We start from the raw sequence: 21218 nt of genomic DNA, 5'->3' as shown, positions 1-21218 counted from the left end.
CCCAACTTTGCCAGGTAAGCAAGGGATTTTGTTGCATAAACAATACGTAGTTTTTCTGCTTACCTGACATAGCCAGACATTTTTTCAATATTAAATAATATATTGAGAGAGAGACTGAGGAGAGAGATGACAACTTGACATAAATGATATAAATGTGCCAGATTCTTGGCTGCACACTCTAATCTATAGGTACATTATTTGAGGTAGAAAGTCAAATGTTCTTCTTGCCTGTGAGAGTGGGAGGATTCTGAATTCATATAATAGCAAGGAGTTCAGTGTCACTGAAGTTATCACTGCAAATGGAAGAGTAGAGAAATAAGGGTTTTTAGGTGTCTAAACAAGGAGTTGGGATTTTTATTGTCTAGGAGATGAAGAACTATTGGTGGATTTTTGAGCAGTGATGGAACATGGTCATTTGCAAGGCAATATCACTCTTGGAACTCTGTGGAGATAAATTTGATCAGGCCAGACCTGCCTTTACAGGTCTTAATCTTATGTCAAATTTTTTTGGGAAGATGCTCACAGGGTCACTCTGCAAAACTTTTCCAGCCAGATCCCCAATTTAAAGTTATTCCAATGAGAATATAGAGAATAGTCTAGGTCAGTTACATAAACCAGTTTGGACTTTGAAAAATGAAATGTCCTATTTTTATACATTGCTAATAAAAACAACAAGCTTATGACTGCTTCCTAAAAATTCTAGGCGACGTCTGTATTGTTTTAGTTTCTAGTACATTTATATTAACATTTTTTGTTTTAGAATAGTTCAAAGAAAGGGGCACCATTTCATTTTATGTTTTCCACCTGTAAAGTAATAAAGAACTGTCTACATTTCATACAGACTTATTTCATCTTTATGCGACTCCCATGAGTAGGTATTATTATCCTCATTTTAAAACTAAAGAAGCTGATTCCCAGGTTAAGCAACTTGGCTTTCATTATAGAAAGAGCTGGAATTTGAACCCAAGTCTCTCCAACATCAAAATCCTTTCTTTCTAATATATCACCCTTCTCCTTGATAGCACTTGCATAGGTGGAATGTTGTTTTTCCTCTGTACACCTTCTTTATAGAACATTTTCTTCATGTTACCTAAAGGCATGGTGCAAATTAAAAACCTGAGAATGTCTGCATTAGGATAATTCAGCTTACCTAATTGTTTAGGTCACGTAGCCCCTTGTTTCCTCCATAATAATAGAATAAAGAAGAGCCAGAGGAGTTCTGCTTTCCCATGACTTACATCACTCTGCAGACAATTGGCAGCCAGGAGACGGGCAGCTGCCGCACTCTTCAGATTTCTCTCTATTTAAAGTTCAAAGAGACGCTGGATAACAAAAGAAAGAGGTAAGCGTGGCCTGACCTAGCCACCCACCAACAGGAATAATGGCTGAAAAAGGTAAGATTTAAGGCATAGGATTCTCTTGGCAAAAAAAAAAAAAAGGCTTCTTGACTTTGGTTCATTTATGTTTCTTGGTGTTTCCCAGTCACTCTAAAAAATGTGATATCTATGCTAAATGACCATTAACCATATATGTTAGTGTGGCTGCAAAAATGCATTAATTATGTAATTTATGGATCAGGTCTATAGGTTATGAATAATTTTAAAATGATCAACAAAGGAAGAGAGCTTAATTTTGTTAATACTTATTTTGAAAGGTGAGTTAGAAATCAGTTCTCCTGATTTCAATTCTGAGCCAGAATTGAAGACAGTTAAGTTCTGTGTCAGACCTGCTAGTAAATGGCTATGTGAGTTTGCAGAAGTCCCTATACCTCTCTGAGTCTGTTTTCTGACAGTAAAATGAGAATATTGGGCTCAGGCATCTATTCCACACCTAAAATTTTTGTTCCACGTCTAACTTTTTTCTGGTTTTTAAACTTTTTTTGTATTTATATTTTATAGTTATATAAAATAATTGATTCCAATTTGTCAAAAGGTTGAATATATACTGTATCTAAGAAATGGTTTTTAAATATTTACAGGAATTTTTGCTTTGAATCTTGACAATGACCTTGTGAAATATGCATATCATCATCATCCCCATTTTATAGATAAGAAAATGGAGACACAGCAGTTTAGTAACTTGTTCATGATCGCTAAAGAGTGGTGGCACCAGGTGTTTAACCTGGACAGTCTTTTCCAGAGCACAGTGTCCTCAAGAACACTTCCAGCTGTAACTACTTTGATATGCTCAGAACTGGACAAGAGAGAAGCATTTTAGAATTACACTTCATGTTTAAAGAGATGTTTTGTTCTTATTTGTGCTAGTAACGTAAGTGACATATGCAAAGTATGTTGTGCTCTTATGTATTTCTACTTCCAAACAATTCCACAGGTATTAGTAAAGTTGAAAATATTAGTGTTAAAAAAACAATGGAATGTATACTTTGGGTGTTAAAATGCACAGTTAGTGCTACTGGTACTATTTTACAAGGAAAGTAAATAATGAGATACTTTTAGGGCTTTGTGATATGTAAATTTTATTAAAATATGCATGTATAAAATATAAATGCACAATTAAAGGGTTAATATTAATTTTCAAATTCTTTGAAATTGGGAAAAATATAAAGCCACATACATAGACAGTTCAAAAAAATTACTGCTATGTACTTCCATTGTAGTGGTACCTTAATTCATAAAAAGGCTTTCGTCCAAATGAGAGTAAAGGGCAACTCATGTCGTTTGCTTTATCCTTAAGCAATACCACATGTTAAGTAAAGAGAAGAGTTTTCCATTTAGTGCTTAATGCCTTATACAAGGTCACAGTGAGATGGAGAAACAAGAAAAGCATGTTGAATTTTGTCAGTTAAGAGAGACTCTAGCATTCTTGGAAAAATTGATTTAAAGTATTAAAATTTATTTCAACTTCAGAAAGTTTGCTTTTATAAAAGTGTCTTCTAATTTTAAATGTGTCTCATCTCCTGATGATTTTATTTTAATAGCATTTTTAAAAATTTCACATTTTAAAGTGATGGAAATTGTAATAGGAGTATAATTGCTAAGAATATGCATTCTCTCTTTTAACTAATGGCATAAGATCTAATTGTGCTTTGCAGTTAAGAATATATCTGAGTCCTTAACACAGGGACATTAATTCCATAGAATGTTTTTATGTGCTCTTTCTAAATCTTTTTGTGTGATGTAGGTGTGGATATCTGTGTGTATGCATGTATATGTTTGCTTGAAAGAACAAGAGTTACATGCAGTGCATACTTTAAAAAAGATACTTGTATAAATTGCTTTTTACAGGTAAGAGTACAAATAGGAGGCACAGAAGGAATCATATATAACAAATGCCATTTATGTGTGTGTTGGATTATTACTGCCCATTGATTCAGGTTCAGTGCTGGTTGTTATACTGAACAATTTTTAAACAATAGAAATTCTTTTCTGTAGTCAAGAACGGTTACATAATGTATGATACTTTCCTTTTCCCTGTGATATTTAAAATTACATTCAGCTATTGAGGCCAAGGACAGTTCTCAATACCTTTCCTTGTGTTATAATTATTTACTTTAGTGGGAATTGCCTCAGAGTTGTATTAGATTGTTTTTTATATAAATAGCTGCTGTATATGTTATTGCACAAATGCATGAATGTGTTCTGTATACACTAAACACACATGGTGGTTAGAGTTTACAAAGCTTTGCACATATGTTATGTCATTTGACGTTCAAAACTATTCCAGGAGGTAGAGAGCACAAGTTTCATTATTCATATTTTACCAGTAGGAAAGTTCAAGCCCAGAATTGCCAAAGGTCACATAACAGTAAAAGACCCATGGTTTGATTCAAAATACCCAGAGTTTATGACAGTCTCATGTATTCTCTGTGGAAAAGAAAAAATAATTATGTATGGGTATAACTAGAGAGTGTATGCTTTTTTCTTAATGTTACCAAATTCCTTTTATTCTCTTGACACAGAAAATTTAATACTAAAATGACCAATATAATCTGTTTTCTATGGTTTATTTTAAAGCGGGGTCTACATTTTCACACCTGCTGGTTCCTATTCTTCTCCTGATTGGCTGGATTGTGGGCTGCATCATAATGATTTATGTTGTCTTCTCTTAGAAAGGTAAGGGTTTTAATAATTGAATATTTATAGTCTAAATTACTCCAGAAACAATCTTTTCTATTTTACTAATGGAATGTTTTGTCTTTCAGGCAAGAAGATATCAGATTGACATCACTTAGAAGAATTAAGAAAACTATGAACATGACTGATTATTAAATGTCTCATGTTAAACAATGCAATGTTTGACATCACTTTACAAACTTGGATCATAAACTGGCACTTTGGTATGCATAAGAATTTCTTCAGGACAATAAGAAATTATGAGTGAATTTCTCTATATTCTGAGTGAGAAAAATGTTTAGCTGTGACGAAAAATGCATGTCATTAAAAAAAGTTTGATAAATTTAATCACATTGCAAAAAATTATCCCCCCTGCCCTCTGGAAAAAACTATAGAGAAAGTTGGCTGAGGCTGTGCACGGTGGCTCATGCCTGTAATCCCAGCACTTTGTAAGGATCCTTTGAGCCCAGAAATTGGAGACCTGCCTAGGTGACAGAGAGAGACCCAATCTCTACAAAAAAAAAAAAAAAAAAAAAAAAAAAAAAAAAAAAAAAAAAAGAAAGAAAGAAAATGGGCTAGAGATAAACAGACAACTCAGAGAACATATAATGTAAAAGTACACTTACTTAACCTCTTGTTCACAAAAAGAGAAATGTAATTAAAACTACACTGAGGAATCATTGCTCACTTATCAGATGGGAAAAAAATAAAGATGTTTGACAACATATGTGTTGGTAAGACTGTGTGCAATTAGGCATTCTCATACATTGTCTTTGGGAATTCAAAATGGTACATTTTGCGGGATGTTTGGCAGTACATATCTATCAAAACTACATATATATTTAATTTTTGACTCAGCTATCCCTCTTCTAGGAATATGGCAATTTCCACAGGTACATGAGCAAAAATACAAAATGGCTCATATACAAGGCTATCTATTCTGGCATAATTTGTTTAGCAAAAACCTGGAAATAAGCCAAATATCTATTAATAGGGGATTAACTGAATAAACTGTGGTATGTCTACATAATGTAGTACTTATGCAGTTGTAAAAAGGAATGAAAAGGATTTTTAGATACTGATAAGAAGAGATCTCCAGGACAAAAGTGTTAAGTGAAGAAGCCAGGTATAGGACAATGTATGCTACCTTTTATATGAGAGAAGAAGGGGCTATACCAATGTGTACATGTATTTGTTGAAATTAGAATATTGAAACTGAGGAGAAACAAATGGAGGCTAGATATCTCTGAACATGCCTTGTTTTACAGTTCTTATTTTTGGAATCATATAACTATTTTATAAGTTAAAAAGAAAAAATAATTTATCAAAATTGAAAACAAACTAAAGCAAATATGAGAGTATATCAAGTTGTGGCATAACCACACAGAGAAAAGACATCTTTCATGCATCTTTATAACAGTATATTTGACTGTACATCTCTTATGGGATAAAAATCTTAACCACATTCAGTAGTCTTTTTGTTCATGGTAATATTGATATGGTTGGTTTGAATTCATATCATCAGCATAAATTCAAGTAAATAATTGGTGATATTAAATCTGAATTGCAAATATCAGTATAAACTAATTCTTTTTCTTCTAAAACAAAAAGTCTATTCAAACTCTGTCCACTGGAAAAGCCTGGGAGGAAGGAGCCCAGTCTGTAAGTCCAGTCTCCACTCAAAGGAGGCAGGGATCCCTGCCCTAGTCTGGGACAGAAAATGTACAATGTAATTTGCAATTTCATACTGAATGGATTAGTCTGATTATACCTGCACCCACTGATCAATTTAACATCACCAAAACTATTGCAACTCAACATTGTGTTCCTCCTGATAGGATATGGTAGAAAGTACAGAGTACCACCTATGAAGTATTCTTGCCAAAACAAGTGAACCTGAAGCAGAACAAGTTTCTGGATCAATCTACAAGGCTACTTTAAACAAAATCATGAGGATATATTCTGCCAAGTCCAAAGTGTGGAAAATTATAAAGGATACATGATCCGGTTTTTCCAACAAATAGCTAACATTAAGAAGTGAGGTGGGGGCCGGCGCAGTGGCTCACACCTGTAATCTCAGCACTTTGGGAGGCCGAGGCGGGCGGATCACAAGGTCGGGAGATTGAGACCATCCTGACCAACATGGTGAAACCCCATCTCTTCTAAAAACACAAAAATCAATTGGGCGTGGTGGCACATGCCTGTAATCCCAGCTACTCAGGAGGCTGAGGCAGGAGAATTGCTTGAACCAAGGAGCTGGAGGTTGCAGTGAGCTGAGATCACACCACTGCACTCCAGTCTGGTGACAGAGTGAGACTCCATCTCAAAAAAAAAAAAAAAAAGTGAAGTGGGAAAGGAGAAACTATTACAGAATAAAAGAGACTTAAAAGGATAGCCAACAAATGCAATATATGAATCAACTACAAAAGACACATTTTTGCATGTCTGTGATAAAGATATTAAGGAATTGTTATTTATTCTAAACATTACATGTTAGGATTTGAATATGGTTTGTTTTTCTCCACCAAACCTCATATTGAAATTTAATTCCCAGAGTGGCAATTTTGGGAGGCGGGGCCTAGTGGCAGATGTTTGGGTCATAGGAATGGATCCCTCCTAAAGGCTTGGTGCCTTTCTTTTGGTAATGAGAGAGTTCTCACTCCCTAGAGACTAGGATGGCTCCTTAGAAAGTGGGTTGTTATGAAGCGAGAATGCCCCTTGGGCTTGGCCCCTCTTCACACTTGGCCACTTACCTGTTGACCTCTGCCATATTTTGACTCAGCACAAAAGCCTCACCATAAGCTGAGCAAGATGTCAACACCATGCTTCTTATACAGCCTGTGGAATGAGCTTATTAAACCTCTTTTCTTTATAGATCACCCAGCCTCAGGTATTTCTTTTAGCAACACAAAATGGACTAAGACACTATAATAATGACTTGGCAATAGAAAAGACTCTTACCTGTTAGAGACAATACTGAAATAATTGCTGGTTAGATATTAGGATATCTTTACCTTAAAATATTATCTTAAAATATTCCTATAGAAAAACTAAAACTATAAAACTAAATTATAAAACTAAAACTACATAAAAACTATAAAAAAAGCTAAAAAATGAAGTGGGGAACATTAAATAAGACAGGCAAAATGTTGACATTTGCTTAAGATGAATGGTGATCTCATAAGGATTTATTATACTCTTTATTCTACTTTTGTGAATATTTAAACATTTTTATAAGAAGTTTCCTTTTTCCTCCCGGTGACTCTGTGTTGCAAACTGTAATTAATACAAGTGAGCAAAATTACACAAAATAAAACACAGTGCTGTTCCTGAACCTCACCCTGGGAGAGTCTGATTCAGCAGGTGTGCACTGGGTCCAGAAATCTGCATTTTAACAAATTCCTCCAGGGATCCTTGGGCACACTAAAATTTAAGAACCATTGTTTTAGAGAAGTGGTGCTCAGACTTTAGTGCACATCAGTATCCTCTGGAGAACTTGTTAAAGCACAGATAGCTGGACATCATTCTCAGAGTTTCTGATTCAGATCTGGGGTGGGAGCTGCGAATTTAATTTCTAACAAGTTTTCAGGTGACGCTGCTGCTGCTGCCTTGGGATCTGTATTTTGAGAACTGCTGTTTAGAAGGGGGTTGATTTATTCCTCATAACTTTCATGCTATCTTCCATTTGATTAATTTCTCTACATAAATTAATCCTCTTATGAAAAAATTAGAAAAAGCTTTTGCTCTATTCATTGATTCTGATCTTTTAAACTTGGCTAAACACTTCAAAAATGCTTCTTAAATATATTTAGAGAAATATTTACAAAATTTAAGCAGAAAATGTACACAAAATCAGGCTCAACTCATTTCATTAATGACTTGCCCTAATTTAAGTTTTCTCCAGACCTGACAAAAACTAACTCACCTTCAATCAGAGGTCTTGCTGCAGTTGACTCCTACAGGCTTCTCGAAGCTGATTGTTAATATCTTCAGGAATTTTCTATTAGTCAGTGTCTCATCTGTAGCTTGAAACTGGCCATGGTGGAGTATGTACACCACAAAAATCAACAAATGCTAGATATTAGTATTTGTTTCGCTAAATCGCCAGCTCCTAAACATTTACCAGCACACCACTGCCTTGAATCCTTTTGTCTGATGCTTATACAGGTTTGTCAGGGATTCAAGACCAGCCACTTTTGAAAAAAAATCTTCTTGAGATAATTAGAAAGATGATCTCTTCATTTACTTGAGCTCTTTTTGTGCTATAGACTTTAATGAGAAATCTATGAAAGCTATAAACTCTCCCAGAAACCAAACATTCAAAAAACATTGCAGATACTATTTCAAGGTGTTTATGGACCTCTTGAAATCTATGGAAAAGACACCTTGGGTTAAGTAACTCCTTAAGTGTTTCCTACTTTCTGAAGCCTTTAGGCTTCTTTACAACTTGGCTCCAGTTTTACCTGGAGTTAAAGACATGTCCTCATATTTAAGCTTTCTTTCTAGATAAAGACCAGTTTTTCTTTTTACCCTTTTAAAAAAATTATTATTTATTCATTTATTTTAATGGACAAAAAATGTATATATTTAGGGTGTACATATTTCAATATATGTATAAATTATGGAATGACTCAATCAAATTAATTAACATATATGTTACCTTGCATACTTATCATCCCTTTGTGGTGAGAACATCAAAGTCTACTCTCTTGCCCCAGTCAGTGGCACATGCCCATAGGTCCTAGCTACTTAGGAGGCTGAGGTGAGAAGACCACTTGAGGCCAGGAATTTAAGCTTTCAATGCATTATATTCATGCCTGTGAATAGCCACTGCACTGCGGCCTGGGCAACATAGCAAGACCCCATCTCTAAAACAACAACAACAACAACAACAAAAACTACTCTCTTAGAAATTTTTAAGTATATGATACATTGTTATTAATTACAATCACTGCATTGTGCAATAGATCTTCTGAACTTATTTCTCCTGTCTAACTAAAATTTTGTATCCTTTGACCAACATCTTCAATCCCCACCCACTCCTCCCTCAGACCCTGGCAACCACCGTTTTATTCTCTGCTTCTATGAGTTCAATTTTTATTTAAAATCCACATATAAGTGAGATAATTTGGTATTTATCTTTCTGCACCTGGTTTATTTCACTTAGCGTAATGTCTTCTAGGTTCATCCATGTTGTCAAAAATTACAAAATTTTCTTCAAGGCTGAATAATATACCATTGTGTATATATACCACATTTTCTTTATCCATTCACCTGTTGATAGACACTTTGGGTGATTTTATATCATGGCTATTGTGAATAATGCTGCAATAAACATGGGAGTATAGACGTCTTTTTGACATACTGCTTTTATTTCCTCTGGATATATATCAAGTAGTGGGATTGTTAGATCATATTACAGTTCTGATTTTAATGGAGCCGTTTTCTCTAATGGAAGACTGGATGTTTCTATTACTTCTTTCTACTGACACAACTTGGCATTACCAGTCAGCTTTTTCGATTTCTTTGGTTTTTAAACAGACAGGGTTAGAAAACAAAATATCGTGGCAATCTATGTCCTATGTTTGTCAGAGTAACTTTCCTTTCTTTAGTCTGGGGTATTTTTCTCCACATGCACTGGTCCTTTTCTTTAGCTCACTGAAGCTATAGACTAGCTCATTTCTTGCTCAAATAGGTGCACAACTTCCTCTGAAACACAGAGATCTTCAGTTTTCCCAGAAATCTTTTTTTTTTGAGGCAGAGTCTTGCTCTGTTGCCCAGGCTGGAGTGCAGTGGCATGATCTCGGCTCATTGCAACCTCTGCCTCCTGGGTTTAAGCAATTCTCGTGCCTCAGCTTTCTAAGAAGCTGGGATTACAGGCATGCACTACCACGCCCGGCTACTTTTTGTATTTTTAGTAGAGAAGGGGTTTTGTCATATTGGCCAGGCTGGTCTCAAACATCTTGCCTCAAGCAATTTGCCCGCCTCAGCCTCCCAAAGTGCTGCGATTACAGGTGATTTAGCTGATCCCATAGACCCTAAGTCCTTTACCCATTCTTCCTCTCATTGTCTCAAAAAGGCCCTAGAAACAGCTCCCACACTAGCACTCCCTGACTTATCCCAACCTTTTTCCTTACACACAGCTGAAATACATGGCTGTGCTGCTGGAGTTCTCACACAGGAGCCAGGCCCACGACCTGTAGCCTTTCTATCCAAACAACTTGACCTTACAGTTCTAGGCTGGCCCTTATGTCTACGTGCGGTGGCAGCTGCTGCTTTAATACTTCCAGAGGCCCTCAAAATCACAAGCTATGCTCCACTTACCGTCTACAGTTCTCACAACCTTCAAGCATTAATATCCTCCTCACACCTTTCACACTTGCTGTCTGCCCCTCGACTCCTCCAGCTCTATTTACTCTTTATTGAAACCCCAACAGTAACTATTACCCATGGGCCCCATTTCAACCCAGCTTCTCACTTAGCACCCAGCACAAGTCCTGAGCCACATGACTGTATCTCCCTAATACACACAGCATCTTCCCCCTTTCCTCATATTTCTATTTTTCCAATCCCAAACCCAGACCACACTTGGTTTATTGATGGCATTTCTTCTAAACCCAACCAATTCTTGCCAGCTAAATCTGGTTATGCTGTTGTGTCCCACACCTCTATTATCGAAGCTACTGCACTTCCTCCCTCCACTACTTCCCAACCAGCTGAACTGAGTGCTTTAACTCGTGTGCTCTCTCTTGCCAAAGGAATGTACATTAACATTTACACTGACTGCAAATATGCTTTCCACATCCTCCAGAACCATGTTGCCATTTGGGCTGAAAGAGGTTTTCTTACCACACAAGGCTCTTCCATTATCAATGCCTCTCTAATAAAGGCTATCCTTAAGGCTGCTCTCCTGCTGCCCAAGGCTGGGCTCATTCATTGGAAAGATCATCAGGAACCAACTGATCTTATTGCTAAAGGAAATGCCTATGCTGACAGGACAGCAAAAGAAAGTAAATGCCTCCACATCTGCAAATATTCCAGCCCTCACTCCAAAAGGCCAGTATTTTTCTTTCTCCTCTATCACCTCCACCTACTCCTCTTCTGAAAACCTGCTCTACCAGTCTTTTCCAACTCAGGGCAAGTGGTTCTTAGATCATGGAAATTTCATTCTTCCTCAGCTTAATCCGGGAGACAAAGATTATTTTACTTATTATCTCTCCTGCATAGGATCTGCAATCAGAACTATTAAACTTCTCCATTCAGACCTCCACTCACACCTATGGAAAAAGTGTAATATAATAGATCGTTGGCTTAACAACAGGGAATCCTATTCATATGATGGGAAATGGGGACAAAAAGCTTTGGTACATAAAACATTATTCCTTCCTTGGCCTAAAAAACTCACTGCCACCTATCTTAAAGGTATTATGCTTAACTGCTATTTTTAAAAAATTTTTCTATTAGGACAATTCCAAACTCAAAAATATGCTGACTGATGCCTTGTTAACCACATAAAATTGTACACAAAAACTTTCTAGACCAACTTGCTATAAAATTAAAGTTTCTTTAGGTGCCCATGCCACCCTTAAGTCATGCTTGAAGCAGCCCTGAGAAACATCGCCCCTACCCCAATAACCCTCAGTAAGAACTTTCATTTTCTTTATCTTCTCTTATAACTTTATATTTTATAAATAAAAAGACAGGAATGTCAGGCCTCTGAGCCGAAGCTCAGCCATTATAACCCTTGTGACCTGCACATATACATCCAGGTGGCCTGCAGGAGCCAAGAAGTCTGGAGCAGCCAAAAAACCACAAAGAAGTAAAACAGCCAGTTCCTGCCTTAAATAATTAACCCACCTTATGACATTCTATCATTATGACTTGTTCCTGCCCTGCCCCAACTGATCAATCAACCCTGTGACATTCTTCTCCTGGACAATGAGTCCCGTGATCTCTCCACCATGCACCTTGTAACCGCCTCCCCTGCTAACAATAGATAACCACATTTAACTGTAAATTTCCACTGCCTACCCAAGCCCTATAAAGCTGCCCCTCTCCTATCTCCCTTTGCTGACTCTTTTTTCATACTCAGTCCACTTGCACCCGAGTGAATAAACAGCCTTGTTGCTCACACAGAGCCTGTTTGGCGGTCTCTTCACACGGATGCGCTTGACACTCACCTTATGTTTTTGTTTGCTTTGTTGAAGATCAGTTGGCTCTAAGTATTTGGCTTTCTTTCTGAGTTCTTTATTCTGTTCCATTGGTCTATGTGCCTATTTTTACACCAGTCCCATGCTGTTTTGGTGACTATGGCCTTATAATTTAGCTTGAAGTCATGTAATGTGATGCCTCCACATTTTTTTCTTTTTGCTTAGTCTTGCAAAAAGCAAGACTCTGTGGCCTCTTTTTTGGTTCCATATGAATTTTAGGATCTTTTTTCTACCTCTGTGAAGAATGATGATGGTATTACTCATGGAGGGTGTCCAGATTCTTGGCGTCTTGAACAAAGAATTGGACAAAATGCAAAAACAAAGCAAGGAAAGCAAAAGCAGAGATTTATTGAAAATGAAAGTACATTCCACAGGGTGGGAGTGGGCCTAAGCACAGGGGCTCAAGAGACCCGGTTACAGAATTTTCTGGGGTTTCAATACTCTCTAGAGTTTTCCCACTGGTTACTTTGTGCATGCTCTGTGTAAATGAAGAGAATGAATTGAAGTTACAAAGTCATTTACTCAGAATGCACCCTATGTAAATGGAGAGGATGTTACTTGGTGTGTATGGTCTATGTAAATGGAGAGGATGAATGTGAAGTTACAAAGTGTAAATGGTGTAAGTGGAGAGGATGGAGTGAAGTTACAAAACCATTCACATTCCTGTCATTGCTGAAGTGCTTCCATTTGATTTAGTTCTAGGAAGTCAGCCTGGATCGGCCTTATGTTCCCTGCCTCCAGGCACTATTCTCCAGCCTCAGTGGTATTTTGATGGGAATTGCATTGAATTTGTAGGTTGCTTTTGGCAATATGGTCATTTACACAATATTGATTCTACCCATCTATGAGTATGGGATGTGTTTCCATTTGTTTGTGTCATCCATGATTTCTTTCAGCAGTGTTTTGTAGTTTTCCTTGTAGAGGTCTTTCACCTCCTTGGTTAGATATATTCCTACGTATTTTATGGTTTTTGCAGCTTTTGTGACAGGGGTTGAGTTCTTGATTTGATTCTCAGTTTGGTCACTGTTGGTGTATAGCAGAACTACTGATTTGTGCACATTAATTTTGTATCCTGAAACTTCGCTGAATTTACTTTCCAGTTCTAGGAGCTTTTTGGATGAGTCTTTATGGTTTTCTAGATATACAATTATATCATCAGCAAACAGTGACAGTTTGACTTCATCTTTATTTCTTTCTCTTGTCTGATTGCTCTAGCCAGGACTTCCAGTACTATGTTGAATAGAAGTGATGAAAGTGGGCATCCTTGTCTTGTTCCAGTTCTCAGGGGAAATGCTTTCGACTTTGCCCCATTCGGTATAATGTTGGCTGTGGTTTGTCATAGATGGCTTTTATTACCTTAAGCCCTTCTATGCCAATTTTGTATGTATGTCCCTTCTATGCCAATAGAAGTATGTCCCTTCTATGCCAATTTTGCTGAGGGTTTTAACCATAAAGGATGCTGGATTTTGTCAAATGCTTTTTCTGCATCTATTGAGATGATTATGTGATTTAAAAAATTCTGTTTCTGTGGTGATTCATATTTATTGACTTATATATGTTGAACCATCCCTGCATCCCTGGGATAAAACCAAACAGATTACAGTGGATTATCTTTTTGATATGCTGTTAGATTCAGTCCACTAGTATTTTGTTGAGAATTTTAGCATCTATGTTCATCAAGGATATTGATCTGTAGTTTTTGTTGTTGTTGTTGTTATGTCCTTTTGTGGTCTTGGTGTCAGGGTGATACTGGCTTCATAGAATGATTTAGGGCAGATTCCCTTTTTCTCTATCAAAAAGGATTGGTACTAATTCTTCTTTGAATATCTGACAGAATTCAGCTGTGAATCCATCTGATCCTGGACTTTTTTTGTTGGCAATTTTAGAATTACCATTTCAATCTCACTGCTTGTTATTTGTCAGACCTCTGAGACCAAGCTAAGCCATCATATCCCCTGTGACCTGCATGTGTACATCCAGATGGCCTGAAGTAACTGAAGAATGACAAAAGAAGTGAAAATGGCCTGTTCTTGCCTTAACTGATGACATTACCATGTGAAATTCCTTCTCCTGACTCATCCTGGCTCAAAAGCTCACCGGCTGAGCACCTTGTGACCCCCCCCCCAACTCCTGCCTGCCAGAGAACAACCCCCCTTTGACTGTAATTTTCCTTTACCTACCCAAATCTTATAAAACGGCCCCACCCCATCTCCCTTTGCTGACTCTCTTTTCAGACTCAGCCCGCCTGCAACAGGTGAAATAAACCGCCTTGTTACTCACACAAAGCCTGTTTGGTGGTCTCCTCACATGGATGAGTGTGAAATTTGGTGCTGTGACTCAGATCAGGGGACCTCCCTTGGGAGATCAATCCCCTGTCCTTCTGCTCTTTGCTCCGTGAGAAAAATCCACCTACAACCTCAGGTCCTCAGACCGACCAGCCCAGGGAACATCACACCAATTTTAAATAAGGTAAGCGGCCTATTTTTACTCTCTTCTCCAACCTCTCTCACTATCCCTCAACCTCTTTGTCCTTTCAATCTTGGTGCCAAACTTCAATTTCTCCCTTCTCTTAATTTCAGTTCCTTTCCTTTTCTTGTAGAGACAAGAGATGAGTTTTATCCGTGGACCCAAAACTCCGGTGCTGGTCACGGACTTGGGAAGACAGTCTTCCCTTGGTATTTAATCATTGCGGGGATGCCTACCTGATTATTCACCCACATTTCAGAGGTGTCTGACCACTTGGGGATGCCTGCCTTGGTCCTTCACCCTTAGTGGCAAGTACCACTTTTCTGGGGGGCAAGAACCCCCCCCAACCCCTTCTCTCCATGTCTCTACCGCTTCTCCACTTTTCTTGGAGGGCAAGAACCCCCCCACACCTTCTTTCCATGTCTCTACCCCTTCTCTGCTTTTCTTGGAGGGCAAGAACCCCCCGACGCCTTCTTTCCATGTCTCTACCCCTTCTCTGCTTTTCTTGGAGGGTAAGAACCCCCCGACGCCTTCTTTCCATGTCTCTACCCCTTCTCCACTTTTCTAGAGGGCAAGAACCCCCTGACCCCTTCTCTCCGTGTCTCTATCCCTTCTCCACTTTCCTGGGGGGCAAGCACCCCCCACCCCTTCTCTCCATGTCTCTACTCTCTCTTTTCTCTGGGCTTGCCTCCTTCACTATGGGCAAGCTTCCGCCCTCCATTTCCCCTTCTTCTCCCTTAGCCTGTGTTCTTAAAAGTCTAAAACATCTTCAACTCACACATGACCTAAAACCTAAATACCTTATTTTCTTCTGCAATGAGGCTTGACCTCAATACAAACTTGACAGTGGTTCCAAATAGCCAGAAAACGGTGCTTTTGATTTTTCCATCCTACAAGATCTAAATAATTCTTGTTGTAAAATAGGCAAATGGTCTGAGGTGCCTGACATCCAGGCATTCTTTTACACATCAGTCCCTCCCTAGTCTGTTCCCAATGCAACTCGCCCCAAATCTTCCTTCTTTCCCTCCCACCTGTCCCCTCAGTACCAACCCCAAGCGTCGCTGAGTCTTTCTAATCTTCCTTTTCTGCAGACCCATCTGACCTCTCCCCTCCTCACCAGGCTGAGCTAGGTCCTAATTCTTCCTCAGCCTCTGCTCCTACACCCTATAATCCTTTTATCACCTCCCCTCCTCACACCCAGTCCAGCTTACAGTTTCATTCCGCCACCTGCCCAGCAATTTCCTCTTAAAAAGGTGGCTGGAGCTAAAGGCATAGTCAATGTTAGTGCTCCTTTTTCTTTTTCTGACCTCTCCCAAATAAGTTAGCATTTAGGCTCTTTTTCATCAAATATGAAAAACCCAGCTCAGTTCATGGCCCGTTTAGCAGCAACCCTAAGACACTTTACAGCCCTAGATCTTGAAAGGTCAGAAGGCCATCTTATTCTCAATATGCATTTTATTTTATTACCCAGTCTGCTCCTGACATTAAATAAAGCTCCAAAAATTAAATTCCAGCCCTCAAACCCCACAACAGGACTTAGTTAACCTCACCTTCAAGGTGTACAATAATAGAGTAGAGGCAGCGAAGTAGCAACATATTTCTGAGTTGCAATTCCTTGCCTCCACTGTGAGAGAAACCCCAGACACATCTCCAGCACACAAGAACTTCCAAATGCCTAAACCCCATGGCCAGGCATTCCTCCAGGCCTGCCTCCCCCAGGAGCTTGCTACAAGTGCCAGAAATCTGGCCACCAGGCCAAGGAATGCCCACGGCCTGGGATTCCTCCTAAGCCATGTCCCATCTGTGTAGGACCCCACTGGAAATTGGACCATCCAACTCTCCCGGCAGCCACTTCCAGAGCCCCTGGAACTCTGGCCCAAGGCTCTCTGACTGACTCCTTCCCAGATCTTCTTGGCTTAGCACCTGAAGACTGATGCTGCTCAATCACCTCGGAAGCCTACAGGACCATCACAGACACTTTCGGTAACTCTTACAGTGGAGGGTAAGTCCATCCCCTTCTTAATCAATAGGGAGGCTACCCACTCCACATTACCTTCTTTTCAAAGGCCTGTTTCCTTTGCCTCCATAACTATTGTGGGTATTGACGGCCAGGCTTCTAAACCTCTTAAAACTCCTCAACTCTGGTGCCAACTTAGACAATACTCTTTTAAGCACTCCTTTTTAGTTATCCCCACCTGCCCAGTTCCCTTATTAGGCTGAGACACTTTAACAAACTTATCTGCTTCCCTGACTATTGCTGGGCTACAGCCACACCTCATTGCCACCTTTTCCTCCAGTTCAAAGCCTCCCTCACATCCTCCCCTTGTATCTCCCCACCTTAACCCACAAGTATAAGACACCTCTACTCCCTCCTTAGCGACCGATCATGCACCCCTTACCATTCCATTAAAACCTAATCACCCTTACCCTGCTCAATGCCAATATCCCATCCCACAGCACACTTTAAAAGGATTAAAGTCTGTTATCACTCGCCTGCTACAGCACGGCCTTTTAAAGCCTATAAACTCTCCCTACAATTTCCCCATTTTACCTGTCCTAAAACCAGACAAGGCTTATAGGTTATTTCAGGATCTGCGCCTTATCAACCAAATTGTTTTGCCTATCCACACCATGGTGCCAAACCCATATATTCTCCTATCCTCAATACCTCCCTCCACAACCCATTATTCTGTTCTGGATCTCAAACATGCTTTCTTTACTATTCCTTTGCACCCTTCATCCCAGCCTCTCTTCACTTTCACTTGGACTGACCCGGACACCCATCAGGCTCAGCAAATTACCTGGGCTGTACTGCCGCAAGGCTTCACAGACAGCCCCCATTACTTCAGTCAAGCCTAAATTTCTTCCTCATCTGTTACCTATCTCGGCATAATTCTCATAAAAACACATGTGCTCTCCCTGCTGATCGTGTCCGACTGATCTCTCAAATCCCAACACCTTCTACAAAACAACAACTCCTTTCCTTCCTAAGCATGGTTAGATACTTTCGACTTTAGATACCTGCTTTTGCCATCCTAACAAAACCATTATATAAACTCACAAAAGGAAACCTAGCTGACCCCATAGATTCTAAATCCTTTCCCCACTCCTCTTTCCATTCCTTGAAGACAGCTTTAGAGACTGCCCCCATCCTAGCTCTCCCTGACTCATCCCAACCCTTTTCATTACACACAGCTGAAGTGCAGGGCTGTGTAGTCAGAATTCTTACACAAGGACCGGGATTGCGTCCTATAGCCTTTTTGTCCATACAACTTGACCTTACTGTTTTAGGCTGGTCATCATGTCTCCGTGCAGTGGCTGTGGCCACCCTAATACTTTTAGAGGCCCTCAAAATCACAAACTATGCTCAATTCACTGTCTACAGCTCTCATAACTTCCTAAATCTATTTTCTTCCTCACACCTGATGCATATACTTTCTGCTCCCCGGCTCCTTCAGCTATACTCACTCTTTGTTGAGTCTCCCACAATTACCATTGTTCCTGGCTCAGACTTCAATCCAGCCTCCCACATTATTCCAGATACCACACCTGACCCTCATGACTGCATCTCTCTGATCCACCTGACATTCACCCCATTTCCCCATATTTCCTTCTTCCCTGTTCTTCACCCTGATCACATTTGGTTTATTGATGGCAGTTCCACCAGGCCTAATTGCCACTCACCAGCAAAGGCAGGCTATGCGATAGTATCTTCCACATCTATCATTGAGGCTATCGTTCTGCCCTCCTCCACTACCTCTCAGCAAGCCGAACTAGTTGCCTTAACTCAGGCCCTCACTCTTGCAAAAGGACTATGCATCAATATTTATACTGACTCTAAATATGCCTTCCATATTCTGCACCACCATGCTGTTACATAGGCTGAAAGAGGTTTCCTCACTACACAAGGGTCCTCTGTCTTTAATGCCTCTTTAATAAAAACTCTACTCAAGGCCGCTTTACTTCCAAAAGTAGCTGGAGTCATTCACTGCAAAGGCCATCAAAAGGCATCAGATCCCATTGCTCTAGGCAACGCTTATGCTGATAAGGTGGCTAGACAAGCAGCTAGTGTTCCAACATCTGTCCCTCATGGCCAGTTTTTCTCCTTCACATCAGTCACTCCCACCTACTCCTCCGCTGAACCTTCCACTTATCAATCTCTTCCCACACAAGGCAAATGGTTCTTAGACCAAGGAAAATATCTCCTTCCAGCCTCACAGGCCCATTTTATTCTGTCACCATTTCATAACCTCTTCCATGTAGGTTACAAGCCGCTAGCCTGTCTCTTAGAACCTCTCATTTCCTTTCCATCATGGAAATCTATCCTCAAGGAAATCACTTCTCAGTGTTCCACCTGCTATTCTACTACCCCTCAAGGATTGTTCAGGCCTCCTCCCTTTCCTACACATCAAGCTCGGGGATTTGCCCCTGCCCAGGACTGGCAAATTGACTTTACTCACATGCCTCAAGTCAGAAAACTAAAATACCTCTTAATCTAGGTAGACACTTTCACTGGATAGGTAGAGGCCTTTCCCACAAGGTCTGAGAAGGCCACCGTGGTCATTTCTTCCCTTCTGTCAGACATAATTCCTCAGTTTAGCCTTCCCACCTCTATACAGTCTGATAACGGACCAGCCTTTATTAGTCAAATCACCCACGCAGTTTTTTCAGGTTCTTGGTATTCAGTGAAATCTTTATATCCCTTACCGTCCTCAATCTTCAGGAAAGGTAGAACTGACTAATGGTCTTTTAAAAACACACCTCATCAAGCTCAGCCACCAACTTAAAAAGGACTGTACAATACTTTTACCACTTGCCCTTCTCAGAATTCAGGCCTGGCCTCGGAATGCTACAGGGTACAGCCCATTTGAGCTCCTGTGTAGATGCTCCTTTTTATTAGGCCCCAGTCTCATTCCAGACACCAGACCAACTTGGACTGTGCCCCAAAAAACTTGTCATCCCTACTATCTTCTGTCTAGTCATACTCCTATTCACCATTCTCAACTACTCCTAAATGCCCTGCTCTTGTTTACACTGCCGGTAAACTGTTTCTCCAAGCTATCACAGCTGTTATCGCCTGGTGCTATCCCCAAACCGCCACTCTTAACTCCCTCTTAAAATAAATAAATAATGTTTGCTGGCAGGGCTATGCTGAACCTCCTTAGGCACTCTCTAATTAGATGTCCTAGGTCCTCCCAATTCTTAGTCCTTTCAAACCTGTTTTTCTCCTTGTCTTATTCCATTTAGTTTTTCAATTCATACAAAACCATATCCAGGCCATCACCAATAATTCTATAGGACAAATGTTTCTTCTAACAACCCCACAATATCACCCCTTACCACAGAATCTTCCTTCAGCTTAATCTCTCCCACTCTAGGCTCCCACGCCGCCCCTAATCCTGCTCCAAGCAGCCCTGAGAAACATCGCCCATTATCTCTCCATATCAACCCCCAAAATTTTCGCTGCCCCAACACTTTACCACTATTTCATTTCATTTTTCTTATTAATATAAGAAGACAGGAATGTCAGGCTTCTGAGCCCAAGCTAAGCCATCATATCCCCTGTGACCTGCACGTATACATCCAGATGGCCTGAAGTAACTGAAGAATGACAAAAGAAGTGAAAATGGCCCGTTCCTGCCTTAACTGATGACATTACCTTGTGAAATTCCCTCTCCTGGCTCATCCTGGCTCAAAAGCTCCCCCGCTGAGCACCTTGTGACCCCACCCCCAACTCCTGCCCGCCAGAGAACAACCCCCCTTTGACTGTAATTTTCCTTTACCTACCCAAATCTTATAAAACAACCCACCCCTATCTCCCTTCGCTGACTCTTTTTTCAGATCAGCCCACCTGCACCCAGGTGAAATAAACAGCCTTGCTGCTCACACAAAGCCTATCTGGTGGTCTCTTCACATGGATGCGCATGAAATTATTGGTCTGTTCAGAGATTCTATATCTTCCTAGTTTAATCTAGAAGGGTTGTATATTTTCAGGAATTTATCCATCTCCTCTAGGTTTTCTGGTTTGTGTGCATACAGGTATTCATATTAGCCTTGAATAATCTTTTGTATTTCTGTGGTATCAGTCATACTACTTCCCATTTCATTTCTAATTAAGCTTATTTGGATCTTCTGTCTTTTCTTGGTTAATCTTGCTAATGATCTATTAATTTTATTTATCTTTTCAAAGAACCAGCTTTTTGTTTCATTACTTTTGTATTTTTTTGTTTCAATTTCATTTAGTTCTGCTCTGATCTTTTTTATTTATTTTCTTCTGCTGGGTTTGGGTTTGAATTGTTCTTGTTTCTCCAGTTCCATGAGGTTTGACCTTAGATTGTCTATTTGTGCTCTTTCAGACTTTTTGATGTAGGCATCTAATGCTATAAACTTTCCTCTTAGCACCACTTTTGCTGTATCCCAGAGGTTTTGATAGGTTGTGCCACTATTATCATTCAGTTCAAAAAATTCT

General features: G+C 39.7%; 1 protein-coding gene and 1 long non-coding RNA gene across 2 annotated transcripts in view; one reads left to right on the top strand and one right to left on the bottom strand.

Annotated features, from left to right (window-relative positions):
- Positions 1 to 1302: 1302 nt before the first annotated feature.
- Positions 1303 to 4648, top strand: STRIT1 (small transmembrane regulator of ion transport 1). Its single transcript, XM_031009539.3, has 3 exons — positions 1303 to 1394; positions 3975 to 4073; positions 4163 to 4648. Exons 1-2 carry the CDS (start codon positions 1382 to 1384, stop codon positions 4067 to 4069), a joined length of 108 nt encoding a protein of 35 aa, XP_030865399.1. The 5' UTR covers positions 1303 to 1381; the 3' UTR covers positions 4070 to 4073; positions 4163 to 4648.
- A 7611-nt stretch (positions 4649 to 12259) lies between these two features.
- The window catches only part of LOC109026156 (uncharacterized), a 30686-nt gene continuing 21727 nt past the window's right edge, over positions 12260 to 21218 (bottom strand). Inside the window, exon 5 of the long non-coding RNA XR_008678064.1 lies at positions 12260 to 12571. This is a non-coding gene — a long non-coding RNA (uncharacterized lncRNA). The remainder of the gene's footprint in view (positions 12572 to 21218) is intronic.

Source organism: Gorilla gorilla, chromosome 2 (assembly GCF_029281585.2).
Source record: "Gorilla gorilla gorilla isolate KB3781 chromosome 2, NHGRI_mGorGor1-v2.1_pri, whole genome shotgun sequence".
NCBI lineage: Eukaryota > Metazoa > Chordata > Mammalia > Primates > Hominidae > Gorilla > Gorilla gorilla.
This window is presented reverse-complemented; position numbering and strand designations above follow the sequence as displayed.